Source organism: Enhydra lutris, unplaced genomic scaffold, assembly GCF_002288905.1.
Source record: "Enhydra lutris kenyoni isolate GAN:26980312 unplaced genomic scaffold, ASM228890v2 scaffoldscaffold50, whole genome shotgun sequence".
Taxonomy (NCBI): Eukaryota; Metazoa; Chordata; class Mammalia; order Carnivora; family Mustelidae; genus Enhydra; species Enhydra lutris.
In genome coordinates, this window is record NW_019154134.1 from 2,519,478 (window position 1) to 2,538,325 (window position 18,848).

The 18,848-nt window shown below is 37.7% G+C and overlaps 1 protein-coding gene across 2 annotated transcripts; it reads right to left on the reverse strand.

Annotated features, from left to right (window-relative positions):
• Positions 1-356: 356 nt before the first annotated feature.
• On the reverse strand, positions 357-13,522 carry LOC111156920 (Yip1 domain family member 5). 2 transcript variants are annotated; one of them, XM_022518062.1, is made up of 6 exons: positions 13,382-13,522; positions 12,756-12,875; positions 5,876-6,048; positions 4,917-5,062; positions 2,717-2,898; positions 357-1,332 (listed from the first exon to the last, which is right to left on the reverse strand). In XM_022518062.1, exons 2-6 carry the CDS (start codon positions 12,863-12,865, stop codon positions 1,170-1,172), a joined length of 774 nt encoding a protein of 257 aa, XP_022373770.1. In that variant the 5' UTR covers positions 12,866-12,875; positions 13,382-13,522; the 3' UTR covers positions 357-1,169. The 2 variants fall into 2 exon arrangements, with proteins under 2 accessions (XP_022373770.1, XP_022373771.1); XM_022518063.1 differs by lacking the exon at positions 13,382-13,522 and adding an exon at positions 13,155-13,199.
• Positions 13,523-18,848: the final 5,326 nt, after the last annotated feature.

Sequence of the window (18,848 nt, forward strand, 5' to 3'; positions counted from 1 at the left end):
CCCCAAAAAGAGGGCAATATTTTCCTCCCCACAGGCCACCTTTCTCATAAGTGTAACTGAGCTTGTCCAAAATCAGAGGCAGTTTTTTCAGAAAAAGCCAATGATCAAAATACAAGATACAGCATTTTCCCACAGATTCTCTGACAAGAGAGCATGACATTAGCCAAATAAATTTAATACAAGGAAATAATGTTGTAACTCAAATTGCTTTTCACTTAATCCCTTTTTTTTTTCTAATTTTATACTAAAAAATTTCTGTTCTTAAAACTCAGGCTAAATCAGGAATACAAGTTAAAACCAGGAACTAGTTAAAGAAAATGCGATACCAAAAACAGTAAAAATCAACTCAACAGCAGTTAAAATTGGGCAAATTTTAATTACTAAGCATCAAATGCATTTTACATTGGTAACTGCAGTACTGAAATTGTGACATTTTAAATATTTTTTTCAAAAAAGGCTAGTGATTTTCTAGGAAATATGAAGATCCAACTATGAACATAAATGTAGCCAGTCTGGGTCACTACAATTTAGTTAATGCTTATCTTAATAGGTGTTCACATTTCCTGTCTACAATAAAGTAGACTATGAACTTCTTGTCTCTTTGAATTTTAGCAAAAACTCCATGAGATAATTTAAAGGAATGTCAAATTTTGGAAGTGCAAACTTATAAAATTCTACTTTGGGATCACTTTTTTGCTCTAAGTGCATCTAACTTGAGAATATAAGCAATATTTCCTTCCTAATCCCTTGGAAAAATATTTCTGCAATACGTCTCGTGTCTTCTTAACTATGACTGGGTTGTTTCTAAGAAAGATTATTAGTTACGTGGTTAGTTTCCCACAGTTGATAAAAATCTATTAAAAACATCTTAATATAATTTGCAAGGAAAAAAATTTGTTTTTCAAAGGTTGCAGGAACAGGAGAGAAACAGCACTTCTTAATCTTATCTGTATAAGCACAAATACTTAAAGCTAGTCATACTGCAGATAAATCCAACATAGTATTCAAAAGTTCTATAAAAATGAACAAAAGATACATATTTACTTCCATTGCTCCAACAGTCAAATGTTAGGTCTGCATGAGAGTTGCACTGTAGCAGTTCGCTGGTCCAATTTAAGAGTTCAAGTCCTTTTTGGCCCAATGATGTCCACATGCCAGATAAATTCAGTTCAAAAAACAGAAATCAGGGCAAAAACTCCATATAACAAAGCACAAGGATATGCTACCAGAAGTTGCTGTCCTTCCATGGCTAATGCAGAAATAAAAATTTTGGATGCAGAAAAACTACACCATCCAATAATTCCAGCAGTGAGAATGATTCCTACCATTCCTCTGTAACCGACAAGGAGAAACAGGGGTAGGAGGGAAAAAGGCAGTAGATGAGATTAGTTATGTAAGAATACAACAATAACCAATTCTTTAAAAAAAAAAAGCATTTTAAATCCACATTGCACAAATCCGCAGAAATGATTGAGATTTTTTTTCAAATGTTAAAATAATGTACCTCACAGTGAATTTAATAATGCTCAATTATTCACATCCACATTCAATGAGGTGAGAACAAGCTCATTTATAATTACATTTTGCTCCTGTTAGCATAAGAGCTAGATTTCTCAACTTTGGCATTACTGACACCTGGATGGATGCACTTTTGTTGGGAAGGGCTGTTCACTGTTAGGCTGTTTAGCAGAATCCTTGGCCTTCAGCCATGAGGTACCAGTAGTACTCTGTACGCCCCACAGTTAGGGAAGCCAAAATTATCTCCAGACACTGCTTAATGTCCCCTAAGAGCAAAATTGCCCTGATTAGAAAATACTGCTTTGGTAGAAAATCTTTTTTGTAAAATTCAAATATATATGTGCCAATCTCCACAAATGAAAAGAGTGAAACAGTTTCTACACTGAAAATCTAAAGCATTTTTACACAAAGCAAGAATACTGTGAAGCCATCATCTTGTCAGATCTCTAGCATCAGACAGCTGATACCTCTGCTCTTCCCCTCAACCTCTCCTTTAACTTTTTAAGCACGACAACAGCGCACCGTTGGTTGTGCCTGGCAGTAGCCACGAGGAGGAGCCGGAACTGTTGAGGGAGAATCTGCACACTGGCCATGAGAAAAGAATTTAATCAGCAGGAATTTACAGCTTTCTTTTTAACCTTACCTAAAATATTATTGAACAATTAATACTTAAAGCTGCTTACAAGCACATCTGAGAACATGGCAGGCTAGTAACAGCCTCTTCCCATAAAAAGAATGTTTCATTTCCAGTTAAAAGCTGCCAAACACAGAGTATGTGTTTATTATTCATTCACTTAGCATATGCCCAACATCTTTAAGAAATCAGATATAGTCTAAAAAATATCAAAGATGGTAAGTAACATTTTAACAACTTGATCTTTTCATGTAATATTTTAGCTAACAATCACCACTGTTCAGTTTGTTTACTGACACTGGTAAATAAACACAAAAGTCAAATTCTTTATTACAAATAAAAGCAGAGATGGTATAAAAGATTTTAAAATTTATTCTCAGTTCCACTGCTCACCACTGAAAAGCATGTAGTACAGTCCTCATTCACAACAGGCCCTATATCTCATGTTTGCTGAATCAGTGATTTATGTTAAACTGAGATATGTGAGATATCTCAGTTATGTGAGATAAATCCTATTACAGATAATTGGTCAATCAATCCCCAGAATAAAAATTCAGTACTTACTGCAAAGAAAATATCACCGCAAAGCTGGAAAGTAGGATCATGGGAAGAAGACAATATCCAAGGACACTTGCCACACACCCAAATGAAACACCTGTCATACTCATTAAGTTTAGTAAACAAAACATTCCTAGACATCCAATTGCACTGATCCCATATACATAGCCAAATTGGATTTTGCCAGCCTGTGGGTAAAGAAGAGATTATACATTAAAGGGAAGAAAGGAAATTCTTTTTTGGTCTTATTTCACCTAAAATGGTACATGTAAGAAAATACTCAATTTGTGAGCATCCAAATCTGTATGTAGAGGCAACGATTCTTTATGCAGAATAGTAAAACACAGATTGGCTTTTATCTCTTTCTCAAGAAATTTTAAGTATCTATTTCCCAATACACAATATTTGGTTTTTCATTTTTCAGTTAGTATTTAAGCAATTCAGCAAATAAAGATACAAAATCATGGTACAATCACCTTTAATTAGTAGATTTCTAAAAAGAAATCTAGCTGATTTTAAGCAAATAAACTACAGAGACAAGATGGAAACCCCTGCAGAATGTTTGGACAATATCTAACATCACTTGAAAGCACCTAATACCAACAAAATTGCCCCAAAGCAATTTGTTCTCATTGGTGGATGTAGTCGCAATCTTTGTAATAGCAGAAATAATTTCACCATTCATTTATATGGCTGTTAAAGGAGCTAAGTGAAAGGAAGGCAGGATTAGCAGGACACAGTGGTTCTATGGGGAGGGGAGGAGAAAACTGATTAACATGCAACATAATGGAAGATACATTTTTCTTTCATTATTTTTCCAAATTGTTGGGGGATTTATAAAGTCTTTTGACAAACAAGCAAACAAACAAAAACAACAACAACAAAAGAAAACTTAATTATGCTCTTGTTAAAGACATGACTGAAAAGACTTAAGACAGTATAAGTTAGGTAAATTGCTGTCATAGTACTCTCAGTCAAGATATATGAACAAACATTGTATTTAGGTCATACTGTGATGAAAATCAGTCCACAGAGAAGATTTCAAGAACTTCCTGGTTTGTTAGATTCTGGACATACAAAACACAATTATGAGAATGCCTCTAAAAACTATGTTACATGAAAAAATTCTTGCCATTTTTGTTAGACTCAGTATTTATAAATATGTGAGAGTGTAGAAGTTTCAAAAGGTTCAGCTGAGTTCACCAACGAATTCACTAAAGCAGTAATAATAAAACCTCATACAGCGCTTTAAAATTTTTCAGTGTTCCCACTTAACCTGTCTTGGTTAATCTGTAAACAATCTTGTGAGGTGGGAATCACAAAATTATCTATCAGAGGAAGCCGAAAGATGAAAACAGCTTGCTCCAGGACAGAGCAGGAGCACTGAACTAATGCCCAGATTTCCTGACTAAAAATCCCACCTTCTGGGGCATCTGGGTGGTTCAGTGGGTTAAGCCTCTTCGTTCAGCTCAGGCCATGATCTCAAGGTCCTGGGACCGAGCCCTGCATCAGGCTCTCTGCTCGGTGGGGAGCCTGCTTCCCCTCTCTCTCTGCCTGCCTCTCTGCCTACTTGTGTTCTCTCTCTGTCAAATAAATAAATAAAATCTTTAATAAAAAAAAAAAATCCCATCTTCTATCCATTACATCATTTATCTTTTCTAATTCAGAGACGTAAGATAAAATACAACAATTATCTTTACAACTATTCATTTCCAATATACTTTAACATTCGGAGGCAGGAGATAGGCAGTAAAACATCTTGTCTTTTAATGTTCCAATTCATTAGAAGTTAAAATAATATATAGGAAAGTAACAACCAAAACCACTATAATAACAGAACACTGCACAAAGTCCACAGATTTTAAAAAACAAAAAAAGCTATCATTAAAATATATAAATAAAAGAGCAACAGGCTAAAAAATGTCAATTTCTAAAAATAAGGAATTTTGATGATGGACTAAAGCCACACGTTATTTTTTTCCCCTAATAATTAGACCTTTTCTTCAAACAAAAAATTATTTCTAATTATATAACATTTATTATCAGTGGAGAATTGATGAATGGGTACATAATATTCCAGCAACCTAATACCACTCAAAATACATTCAAGATCTGATATATAAATGGAGTCTCAAAAATGGCTCCTGGTGGGACACTGAGAGACTGTTTTCTAATCTCACACTTAGAGTTCAAACCGAAATCTTACCAGTAACAATGTGGCTCCAAAAGCAAGGCAAAAAACCATCGGTCCTGCCAAATCAGTCTCATTCATGATGCTACCGTCTGCTACTTTTAATGGATGTAACACTGTTAGTGTTTTTTGCCAGATGTGGTCAAAATTGATACCTAATTCTAAAGGAAAAGAAAAAAAAGACAGTCAATTAGGATTTGTGACACACCTTTAGTTTACCAGAATCCATGCGGCAACAGGAGAAAAAATGAAGCACTCATTATCAAAATGAGACTAGCAATATGAGACATTTTGATTAGTCTTCAATACCAGTCTTCACTCACTATGGGGTTTACTCCACAAATATCCTATTTCTGGTTTGGTACTGGAAAAGTATATGGATATGAAAAAAACAAGACATTCTCAGCTATGACTGCATAACAAAGAATATATGGACAGCATTAACAGTAAGGAGTTCTCTACCTGGGGCTTCAGGAATACCTGGAGATGCTATGAAATTGTATATGAAACGATGTTTCTATGCACAGTTGTGCATTTTTTCTAAGAAGAGTATTCATAGCTCTCATTAGACTTTGAAAGGGTATCCAACCCTCCCCCCTCAAAATGTACAGAACTATTGCTTTATGGGTTTTAGAATAGTTTGAAAAATGCCATTCTTTTCAGTGATATTACTGGTTTTGCCAGCTTCTTCCATGTAAAATAATCACTACCATGTTATTTCCTTTCATTTCTTCCACTGACAGAATTTAATCATTAATGTGAAGTCAAAGTCAATGCTCAAATACTAACATAATTATCACTTTATAGAGATCTATTAAAAACTCTGGTCCCCTATGGCTCAATGTGGTTTCATATCTGTTTTTTTCTGTATCATCATTCTTTTAAAGGAAAGGACAAGTTCTCCAAACTAAGATCTATTTTCACTGACCAGATGGACACTACAAAATACTATGAACTGTTGCAACCAATCCTACCTTCTAATAAAGGTGGCTCATCCTCAAAGTTGTTTCCATAGAACGGCTGAGGTGTCGCTGGAGTATATGCCTGAGTAGGCTGAAAAATCTGCCCGGTGTATGGCTGTTGTGGCTGCATCATGTCTGGAGGGACAAATCGGCCTTGCTGCGAGTAGTCATAGCTAGCATACTGTCTGTAAATCAAAGTTACATTTCTCAGAATTATGTCAACGGTGGTATCTCTGAGAGCTACAGAGTCATAGTCGTGCAATTCCCTAGAATAGCTACTTTGCCAGTTTTCATAAATGGTGCTGAAATGATAACTAAGATGATCTGATTATCTACAATGTTAAGCTGTGTTTTTTAGATAATCTTTCTAATGACACCAACACTTAGTGCTTAAGCATTTTACAAACTATGAAACTTTTAAACATTAGGTGGTCAACAAATGAAAACTTAAGAATTTTATCTATTTCTCCCTCTTCAGTAAGTATATGTAATATGAAGATAACCGTGAAATACAATTGATGCCTAAGACTACAAATGAAAACATAACATGACAGACTGTACTACATGCTATGTAATTTTCCACTGTAGTTTGGATCTCCATCGAATGTAATCATTCTTCCTAACTCTTTGTAGTATGTTATTTTTTGCAAGTGGGCAAATCTCTTTACGAACCATGACCACTTTCAAATACATAGGAAAAAATTCAAGCCTCTTTCTGTGAAAGCTTTCTAAATATAACAAAACATTATTGCATTATACACCTTGTATTTGAATAGCACTTTTAAGTTTTCAAAGTAGGTGTACAACTACTGTCTCATTTGATATGTACTATAGTAAATCCTGCATTGTAGAAAAAGAAGCTTTACCAAGGCTATTTTAATGATGAAAACAATAGGGAACAGACGGATGCTGAAGCAGTTATCTTTAAAAACATGTTTTATCAGAGCGCCTGGGTAGCTCAGTGGGTTAAGCCTCTGCCTTCATCTCAGGTCATGATCTCAAGGTCCTGGGATAGAGCCCTGCATCGGGCTCCCTGCTCAGCAAGGAGCCTGCTTCCCTGCTCTCTCTCTCTCTGCCTGCCTCTCTGCCTACTTGTGATCTCTGTCTGTCAAAGAAATAAACAAACTCTTTAAAAAAAAAAAAAAATCTGTTTTATCATGTTCTGGGAAAAAATATGGCTTACCTATCAATGGACTAATCTCATTACATAGTAACAAATACAAAAGTAAAGTAATTATTTTAAAAGATATTTTTGAAAAGAAATGAGAAGCCTTAAAGATCCTTTAGTTTAATCACCTTTAAAAATTTTATAGTTCCCTATTGACAAATATAAAATCTAATGACTGCCATGAATATTGAAATTTTAAAATTAAATCTAATTTTTAAATTAACTGAACATCTTGATTAAAAGCAAATCTAAGTAATAGCAAAATTTCAACTACACACAGCCCTCTGGAGAGCCCAATGGGACTCTGAAGATTTAATTATCACGCTAGTCCAATCCAAGCTTAAAAAAATGCTTTTTATTTTTCTGGCCATATAGTAATACAGACTTTGATGAAACACTATTTTAATAGCAAAAGATAAAAAACAATACAGTTACTAGTAAATATATTGTAAGAGGGGCATAGATTACTACTGTTACAAGGAATGAGGTACTTTTATGTGTACTAATAAGGAATGATAATCAAAAAATATTCAGTGGGCAGAATCGAAAAACACCCAATGTTCAGAACAGTATACACTGTATGTACCACTGTGATGGCACTTTTTAGAATATATCTGTATGCATATATTTGTATACATGTATTTTATATACATGTACAAACATTAAGTACAATACATACAATTACATAGGTTTAGGTATAATGTAATATAGTATAACACATATAATTATATAGGTAAAAGGACCTGGAAGCAGGGGGAAGTGGAAGACTTAATTTTCATATCAAAAACTTCTGCACCTTTAAAAATGTTGTATATTTACTACTTATTAAAATTAATTCATTCTAAAATGTTATATATAACATATAGTTACATATTAACTACTAAAAATTTCCAAAAATACATATAACCTATTTGAACATTACTGTGTCAAGTGTTTAATGTGAATTATATCCTATAACCTCACTACAACTTTAGGAGGTTTATTTTATCATCCTTCCCATCCTAAAGATGTAGAAACTGCTATCTGGGTGAAAATGATTTGCCTGTGGTGGGCCAGGATGCAAAGCTAGACTTTGATTCCAGTGGCTCTTACCAATTATAATAAAAATCACCCCCAAATCCTACCTTATGGTCAGAGCTATAGTATCTTACGTTTCCCCTATCATTTTTATATGCAAATATGTTGATTTCCATTTATTTACACATAGACACACACACACACAAGCAACAGGACTAGATGGCTGAAATGAACTAGGACAAGAATCAGTATTTTTTTATTTAGTATAATATGCTGTTTGGATGATCTGTTAGAATATATCATAATCTACCTCTGAGTTTATGAACCAGCTAGAAAGGCTCCATACAGGAGCCTTCTACAATCTGCATAAACAGACTGTATCTTATTATCTCTCTCTCAAAAAAAGAGACAGACAGGCAGAATATGAATGTGTATGCAACAGGAAAACCGAAAAGAATGAGTGGTTTTCAAACTCTCTGCTCTTAGAATCCCCTTATACACTTAAAATTTATTATTGGGAAACCCAAAGATTTTTTTTTTTATTTATGTGGACTGTATCTGTCATTATTTACCACATTAGAAATTAAAACACAAATGCTTAAAATATTAATTCAAAGTAATAATAAACCAGTTACATATCAGCATAAATTTTTATGAAAAAGTACTATAAAAAATTACTGAGGAAAATGGCACTGCATTATATTTTTGACAATCTCATTAACATCTGGTTTAATAAAAAATACTGTTCGTGGGGCGCCTGGGTGTCTCAGTGGGTTAAAGCCTCTGCCTTCGGCTCAGGTCAGGATCCCAAGGTTCTGGGATCGAGCCCTGCATCGGGCTCTCTGCTCAGCAGGGAGCCTACTACCTCCTCTCTCTCTGCCTACTTCTCTGCCTACTTGTCATCTTTGTCTGTCAAAAAAAAAAAAAAAAATCTTAAAAAGAAAATACTGTTCTTGGGGCACCTGGATGGCTCAGTGGGTTAAAGCCTCTGCTTTCGGCTCAGGTCATGATCCCAGGGTCCTGGGATCAAGCCCCACATGGGCTCTCTGCCCAGCAGGGAGCCTGCTTCCACTTCTCTCTCTATCTGCCTGCCTTTCTGCCTACTTGTGATTTCTGCCTGTCAAATAAATAAATAAAATCTTTAAAAGAAAAAAAAAATACTGTTCTTATCTGTTTTTGTATTCAATTTTAGTTGAAATAGCTGAAGAAAATCTAGTGTTGTAGACAAACAGCTGGAAAACTATTTAACAATCTTTTCAGATTACTCAAAGTGGTAGTTTTTTAAACTTAAGTTGCAACATAGAAAATGGAACAGTACTAATAAACTTTTTATACTAGAATACACTCATCTGTCTTGCCTTATGAATGGATACTTGCTTTACTTATGTATGATTTTTTAACATTCACTGCTTAGAAAATATTAGTGTGGGTGATTCAGCTCTTCCAAACATTGATATGTTTAATAGAAAAACATATATATCAAGTATAAACATAAGAAAATCACCTTTGTTAATGTCACCAATGATTTCATCAGAAAAATGGTTAACTCTGGAAAGGTGAAAAGTTCATAGTAATGGACAGTTTTCCCAAATCCTCATTTTTACCTGAAAATTTGAATTTAACCACTGGCTACACATACTGTCAGTTTTCCTTCTTGAGTAAGAAGCTCAATTATTTCATCTTTGAAAAAATATCTACCCAGTACTCAAGTCTAAATAACCTAGTTTGTCTATCAGGATGTTCTTTCCAATAAAAATGGTTTTCATGGAGAGCAGCTGATACAGCCTATGATTCAAATTGCACAGGGGCTTTTCCTCAAGAGAATCACTGTACTTCAGTATGAACCAGAGGTCCTTTGTGACTTTTCCATTTTGACACAGAGAATATTTTTAATGTGTGGGTACTAAAGGGTCAGGATTTAATAGCAGCATAATTTTTACTGCTTCATCAAGGGGATCCTTTAAAAAAAATTATTTATTTATTTGACATAAAGAGGCACCGCAAGAGAGGGAATACAAGCAGGGGGAGTGGGAAAGGGAGAAGCAGGCTTCCCAATGAACAGGGAGCCCAATGCAGGGCTCGATTCCAGGACCCTGGGATCATGACCCAAGTTGAAGGCAGACACTTAATGACTGAGCCACCCAGTAGCCCCAGATCAAGGGCATCTTCAAATAAACTGGTTCCCTCCACACCCCAGAAAGTGTGTGTTGATGAAGAATACAATGATTACTAGAACAATCTGATACCCTTGTCTGATTCATATTCAGATACTAGCAGTTTTGCCAGTCATTGTTTTTACAACATCAGTACAAATGTCAACACACCTGAAAAGGTAGATAGTGTCTTAATATTGTTATAATAATAATTTTAACCTTAAAGACCCCCTGAACGGTCTCAAGGATCCTCTGGGGTCTGCAGTCCACCCTGTAGAACTGTTCATATAGACTCATGTCATGTAAGGAACAGAACTACTACAAGCAAATGACAGCTTCAAAAGTGGTACCATCATTCCTTCTTTAAGATGCAAGGTGAGAAAAACAACACCATGGAATTTTACTGTTTTCATTTTCTGGAAGGATCTGGTCAGGAAAATTGGTGGCTTGCTCCTGCTGGGTTTAAACTAGAATATAGTGTGGTAGACACAATCTTTAGAGACTAAGTCAACATTGTATTCTATATAGGTTCTTATCAGTTAAGTCAAAGATGAAAAAATACTGGCTTTAAATATTTTAAAAATATTAGTTGGCATTTTATAGGCATATCTAGCATAGAGTGTGGGACCTGTCCAATAGGATAATCATAAAACTCAACAGATTAAGATCAAAGGGCCTTTTACTTTTTGTTGCTGCTGTTGTTGTTATAAGAATATATAAATGATACTTACAAATGAAACCCAATTATTACTGCCAACACATTAAGCTTCCTATTTTCCTAGGCTTCATCTATAAATTCATTATTTGTTAATTGGCAATAATGGGTATATGAGCAACTACAAAAAAAATGTCACCATACTGAAGCAATGGTTATTGGCACATGATCTGGCTGCAATGGAATTGGGAGAGTATTTAGCAAAAGAATATCTAAACAACCTTCCTATGGAAAACTAAAATGAGAGGATGATATCTGGAATGAAAAGATAAGTCACACATTTAAGAGATGCAAACAGAGACAGGACAGGAAAGAAAAGCAGAGATAAATAAACCTAGGAGGCTGTGATCTAAATGTATAGTTCTGCAGGGTCTTATATCATTTAGTTAAAAACAGGACTGTGTACAGAGACAGGTATTTCAAAGCCCTTTGCACTCTGGCCAATCTTCCATTCATTTTCCTCTCATACATAGATTAAAACAAACAAAAAACATTCTTAAGTAAATAAATGAATGGAGATTTCGCAACAAGATTTCTCCAATTCTGCCCAATTAACTGTTCAAAGAAGATAAATCCCTGACGGCATGTAAGAAAATTTAACTGAAGGAAAAAACCGATTTATAGTATTTTTCACATGCTCACTCCCACTGTTCAATGTGTTAGGTTTTAGGGGGGAAAAGGGCTTAGAATATATCAAATTAAGCAGACTCAAAGGGTCAAAAGGTATAAAAAAATGCAACTTATATAAGACAGACCATACTGAAGACTGAATTTGATTTTTGCTTTGCTTTTTAAATTCTTAGGCACTTTCACTCAGATTTATTTATTCAAACATGTTCTACTACTACATGTTTCTCTCAGATTGATTCAAAACAAAACCTTCCCACGCCCTCATCCTGGGAGACTTTCATGAGGTTTTTAATTCAGGGTTCATAGACGAACATCAGAAGGCACATCAACTGTGCAGTAATATGGATATTTATGTGGGCATTTGAGTGTGCACATTTACATCTCAGAAGGAGGTCCCTCATTTTTGTAAGATTCCAGAAGGGGTCCTGGACCATCTAAAAAAGGTTAAGCCATCCTGCTATTGGAAATGACTGATAAAATTATCTTTAAGGGCCTGAGAAACGAAAAATATTATGTCCTAGAGGAGACTGGTGGATAGCGTCAGCTAATGTATTTCTGCCACTACCACCAGGGACTATTACAAAATCTTGTTTTGTTTTGTTTTGTTCTTAACAGTTCAGGGCTGAAAGGTTTTGAGTTCCCCTCTGGCAGGGACTGTCAGCAACTGGCAACTTGTGTGTACTGCCCATAAGGTTTCAATATGAGCAGTAATAAAGATGATTATCACTTGCTATTAAAAAAAAAAATCACCTGATGATTCATAACAGGGAGCTAACACTGCTGAACAGTGTCACTACGCCCTTTGAATTAACATTGGTAAGGTCTGAAATTTGGATTAACTCTTAAACTAGCCATCACAAGATTTCAAATTTTTAACTGGTTCTATAGATGACATCGCTTAGGTTATCTTCTAGATACTTGAAGCTAATATCCCTATCTTAAATGATGCAGAAACACTATTACTAGGAAACAGTACTTTAACAATCTACTTTTGCACTCAGGGCACACCTGAAGATACCAAACTCTAAATAGGGCAATTCTGTCAAACCCAAACCACTGTCACAGATCTTTCGAGAGGAGGGAAGATTATGAAAAATCACATTCCTGACAAGGGACATGGTGACACATTCAGTTTTAGGCAGAACCAAACAATAAGGATACAGGCTTTCATTCAGTCTGGGCTACATATTGTCAAAGTTGACAAGTTACTTGCTATAGGGTCCTCCACTTCCTCCATAGTCATAGGACGGCTGTGACTGGTCATCGATGCTGTAACTTGTCTGGTAGAAATCCGTATTTAAGTTATCAAACCCTGCCATTGCAAATAATCTGAAAAAGAAAAAAAAAATGGCAGAAAGTGTTTACACACCTAAGGTCCTACTGAATTCGTTTCGGTACAAAGCAAAAAGCCTCAAAAGGCACTAAATTATTTCTTCTGTAATAGGGGAAAGGCATTCGGAGGACAGATCCAGGTGGGAGTTGCACAGGATCTCCACGAGCCGAAAAAACACCTCCACTTCACCGAGCTGATATGCCACGGTTAGAGGAAGGGGCGTGGGAGAACTGGTTCCACGGAGGTCTAAAATATCAACAAAGACGATTCCTCACCTCAGGGCAGACTGCCGCTGACAGTGCGACTGTCTCCTTGCAAAATAAGGCCTGGGCCTTCCGGGAAAGGGCAGACTCCTGGAAGGCCGCGCCTGAGGTACAGGGGTCGCGTCAAAGCAAGGGCTTGAAAGGGAGTGAGGGTCTGAGCGAAAGGACCGCCGAACCAAGCCGCGCTGCACTAGACTGAAGAGAAGCCGAACAGTGCGCCACAAGCCCGGGACACTCACCAAACGGGGAAGCGGCGGTAACGGCGTCAGCAGGTCCAGCAACCCCCCAAAACCCCTTAATAACGCTTAAGACCCTGAACGGACTCCGTTGCTACGTGTCACAGGGCCAAAGAACTGCTTCCGGGGCGCACCCGTTCGCGCAGGCGTGTTGGCAGATTTGTGCCCCTCCAGGGCGGACACGGGGCGGAGCCGGGGCAGAGGAAACCTGCTGTGGAGCATGCGCAGTATCGACGAACTCAGTCCAGTGGCGGGCCAATGAGAAGAAGGAAAATACTTCCAGTAGCCTAGTTCGCGATAGAGGCAGGAAAGCGCAGGCGCAGCAATTGTTGGTAACTATTTAGAGAAGGGAAAAATCGTTTGCAGACGGGAGGCGTGGAGGAGTTCGTGCAAGCGCTGGTACTGAGCGGTTAGAGCCTGTCTTGTGTACACAAACTACAGAGCGTCGGTCTCTCTGGATTCAGTGTGATCTAGACACAGTGTTACAAGTTTATGTGTATTATTTACTCCTTACAACCTAATGAGATGATTACTTTATTACTCTCATTTTGTAAGTGAGGCTGTTAAATGTTCATTTAATAATTGAACGCGGTGATAAAGGACAACTCACCTCGCTGTACTAGCTGTTGGGGCTCCTATGATGAATGCAAACTAAATGGTACGGCTCACCTGCGATTCTTTGGGGGTGGGGTTATCAAACACATAAAAGTATACATAAAACTGTAACTAATATTCTCAAGTCCTACGTAATTCTTTGAAAGAGTGTAATATTTATCGGGGGCGGAAAATCCGGAAAGCCACTGCGAAAAGGTGATGATCAAAGTGATGAGGGAGCAGGAGGCTGGCTGAAGACAAAGCAAAAGCTGTCACCTTGCACCTCCTCTCCACCCACTCCCCTCGGTAATGTGGGTGACATTCCTCAGGCACCCCTGACTTCCATAAACGATAAACAAATAGTTAACTCGTAGAGATCACAATCCTGCCAGACAGTCTCCCTTGGTTTACAAATGTCCTAGAGATCTAGGAACAAAGAAGTTACCTTATCAATAGCACAATTTCCAGAGGTAAATAATTCAGTTCCTCAAGCCCTAATGTCTCCCTCCCCACCATAAATAAAACTGAAGGAGGCTGAGGTAGAAGGGAATGTAAATATAGTTAAATCTCTTCTAAACCTAAATCTCACTAACAAAGACAGATTGATAGCAGGATTGTGACAGCCCACCAAGAATCTCCCAATTATCTTGATGTTAATGGCGGGCCTAAAGACAACACTGATCAAGCGACAAGGCCAAGGCCTCGCGTATCCCAGCACTTTGTAGGCCCTCTTTAGCATATGAAATTTCCATTGAAACCTCCCTTCCCCTCCCCTTCCCCCAACCGCCAGGTACATAACCTGCCATCCCTCACAACCCTGGGCAGCAGCTCTTTCTGCCCACCGGCCCTGTCCCCGTGCTTTAATAAACCACCATTTTGCACCAAAGATGTCTCAAGAATTCTTTCTTGGTCATCGGCTCCGGACCTCAGCCCACCGAACCTCACCTAGGTTCTAGAACTTCATGAAAAGGGTGAAAAGGAATTTATTAAAGAAAAGGGGAAAGAGAGGAGGGGAAAAGCGTGAATATTTCAGGCAGTGGGAATAGTGTGTGCAAGGCCTGGGATTAAGGAAAACATGGTGTCAGAAAAGGTGTAGATAAGGGTTCTTCAACCTTTGCCTATTAACATTTTGATCTAAATGATTCTGGCGGGGCAGGAGACAGAGGATGCTGCCTTATTAGCTGTAAGATGTTTAGCAAATCCCTGACCTGTACCAACCAGATGCCAGTAGCACAGCCCCGCATTCCCACTGCCACCTTGTGACAACTAGAAATGTCTCTTGGATAAAATCAGACTTTGGAAATAACTGGTTTCAATGAAGCCAGGATGTTTGGAGAGACAATGGAGGAGAGCCACATAGGAGTTGAGGCTAGGGCTACAGGTAAGGACCAGGAACAGAGTGTCTTGTGGGATTCTTGTTTCGGTTCTAAAAGACAAAGCAGAACCACTGAAGGTTATGAACTGAAGAGCGGCATCAGTAGATTCTTTCCTTTTAATTGTTCTGGCTTCTGTGTTAAACCACGGAGTGTTAAATCACTTTCTGAAAGTACAGGAATCCTAACTCTGAATGCCATGGTATTAGCCAATGCGCAGAACTGTCTTCAGAGCTTATAGTATTAAAATTTATACCATGAGCCCTTGCATTATATGCTGGCCCCCAAATCCCATGGTCTTTACAAAAGAAACCAGGCCATTGCTCTGGGACCAGTTTCCAAAGGAATGATAAAATTTCACTGGTTAAAAGGTTTTTTTCAGCTTATACACTATAATGAAACAAATAAAACCAACCAATTAACAAAATTCCACACTCCCCTCCAAACAAAAACAGTAATAGGAAAAGGACATAACAAACTGAAGAACCAATGAGTATACTCTTGAGATGACTGGGCAGCTAATTTCCTCAGGAAATTTCTGAAATAGCTCATCAAATAATTCAATTTACCAACTTTTATAAATCATTTTAGAATTTACTGATGTAGGTACCATCTGAACAACTCTTGGGAGAATGACCATGTATTCAGATTTGCTGGAGCCAGCCACATTGTCCCTTTTTGACAGACAGAGATTACAAGTAGGCAGAGAGGCAGGCAGAGAGCAGAGAGCTCTGCTGAGCAGAGAGCCGGATGCGGGGCTCGACCTGAGCAGAAGGAAGAGGCTTTAAACCAATGAGCCACCCAGGCGCCCCCACATTGTCCCTTTTTATGTCTGTTTTCTCCAGCATAATTATTAATATTGTCCCCTTTTTGCTATCAAAAATATCCTAGTTTGACAAATTATATGGTTATACTCTCTAAGACGTATTACCTATGAAGCTGAGATTCTAGTTATTGATATGCAATAATCTATTCATCTACTTAGTGATCTTATGGTGAAAAAAGAAAATTTGAGTCTCTTGTTTCTTCTCAAGTTTCCATTTCTTCCCATCAAAAGAGATACTACTCTCAATTTTTTTTTAAGATTTTATTTATTTATTCGGCAGACAGAGATCACAAGTAGGCAGAGAGGCAGGCAGAGAGAGAGGGGGAAGCAGGCTTCCTGCTGAGCAGAGAGCCTGATGTAGGGCTCAATCCCAGGACTCTGGGACCATCACCTGAGCTGAAGGCAGAGGCTTTAACCCACTGAGCCACCCAGGCGCCCCTCAGAATTATTTTTAAAGATTTTATTTATTCATTTGACAGAGGGAGAGAGATCACAAGCAGGCAAAGAGGCAGGCAAAGAGAGGAGGGGAAGTAGGCTCCCCGCTGAGCAGAGAGCTGCTTGATCCCAGGACCCTGAGATCATGACCTGAGCCAAAGGCAGAGGCTTAAACCCACCCAGGCGTCCCACTACTCTCAAATTTAAACAAGATATAAGATTATGAGCATAAAATATTACCTGCTTAGGAATGAATTGTTAGATGTAGATGTTATTGAAATTCTGCTTCTATCTGTGAAAACAATGACCCTGTTTACTGGATTTCCTTCTTCGCTAACCCTTGTCCCACTTGATAATGTTGCAGGGTTGCAGGGTTCTTGTCTCATGGACCTGAAGAATGAATCTCACAGACACAAAAGAGTGAAATGAAGTGAAAGTTTATTAAGCAAAGGTGAGAACAGAAAGAGCAGAAAAAGAAGCTCTGTAGAGGAGGAGGGGTCCCAAATGGGTTGTCACTGGGGGCTTAGTGTTCCCTTCCCTCTGGTTAATATCTTGTCTATAACATTTCTCCACATCTGGGATTTTGTGAGTCATGTACCCCTTTGCATGAGCCTAGTCACATAGCCCCCCTACCTGTCTCTCCCTACCTAGCCTCACCTGTCCCTTACTCAGTAAGACAAGCAAAAAAAGTGAAGTTACATGATGAAATCTTCCACATTGTTTGACTTTGAAGTATAAACCATCCTGCAGAGGACCTTGGAAAATAACAGTCAATTTTGTGGCTAGTCAGGTAGACCTCTCTTTTGGGAGGAAAAAGTGTTTTTTTTTTCTTTTGGTGTCGCATCCCCCCACTTCAGGACAGTCTTCGGAGAGTTATATTAAAGCAAACTGCAGTACTTGGCAACTGTGCTGACCTCTGTTAAAGTCACTGAATTGTATTCATTAGGAGGAGAAAGCCTTAACCAAGTCAAGAGTTGACAGAACATGAAGTGGGCTTGTAACAGTGGCTCAGTCATCCCTGGGACTTAATATGTCAGTTACCAAACTTGTAACCAAAATAATAATAATAATAATAATAATAACAACAACAACAATAACATTCTAATTATGAGTGGTATCTTATAATTAGTTTGACAGTCATGCTAGAATACACAGTAACACTTTTACATACTTCATAAACACAGAAAACTTCTTTTTTTTTTAGGATTTCAGTGAAATTGTGCTTAGATTTTAGAGTTAGCTTCTTTCCCCTCTGTTTTATACTAAATATGTCATGGGGAATTTTGTCAGAAAATTCTGGTTTGAGCATGGGTAGTTTCCCCTACTCTCAGCTATATCCACAAGCACCAAATGAGGTGGGGATTTGACAGCTGTGTACTTATCATGTTAAGTTGCATAATGAAACCTAATGATTGTGGTGAAAACCAATGTAAATGCCCAAGATCTATTTTCATTATCCCTGAATATTAATGATATAACTCCATTTCCCAAATATGACAATTATATTTCCTCCAAATTATCCTTTATCCCTTAGAAATGAGTTTCCTCCTCAAATTCTGCTTCTGTTATTTCAATTATTTTACTTGGAACAATAAATTACTATCTTGGGAAGTCAGATTTGCCTGGAACAACACTGGATGCTTTCAGACAAATTGGGTTTTTAAAAGGCAAAGACATTTAACCCCATTTTAGCATTTATTCTTGGGATTTTGACGTGAATATTCCAAGTGCCTCATGCTGTAAGAAAACAAAAACAAAAACAAAAACAAAACCAACAACGGGGTTTTTAAAGATACTTTTTGAAGCCATGCTGTATTTTTATTGTAGAGATCCGACAACCTCTCAAATAGCAAATCAAGCATTTCTAATATTAGGCGAATGGATATTGTGGTTTGGAGTAAGAACTCCAGTGGCAGTAGTGGACGTTGTATATCCCGAACAACTTAGAAAGGGAGGTACTGTAAAACGCAGCATCAGAGGGCCAGGCTGGTGATGGCAGAACCCCTCCTGCCAAAGGTGAGAGTGAAGCATTTAGGAAAAAATGTAAGAGCTAACACCAGCATATAGTTACTGCGTGCCCGGCACTGCTCGGAGTCCTTCACACATTTCTACTCAGTTACTTTTCCTAACAGCCTGACAAGGTAGGTACTACATACTTGACATATGATGAAACTGAGAACAGAGAGGTTAAAAAACTTGTCAAACATTACAAGGTAGGAAATGCTAAAGCTGAGCTTTGAAC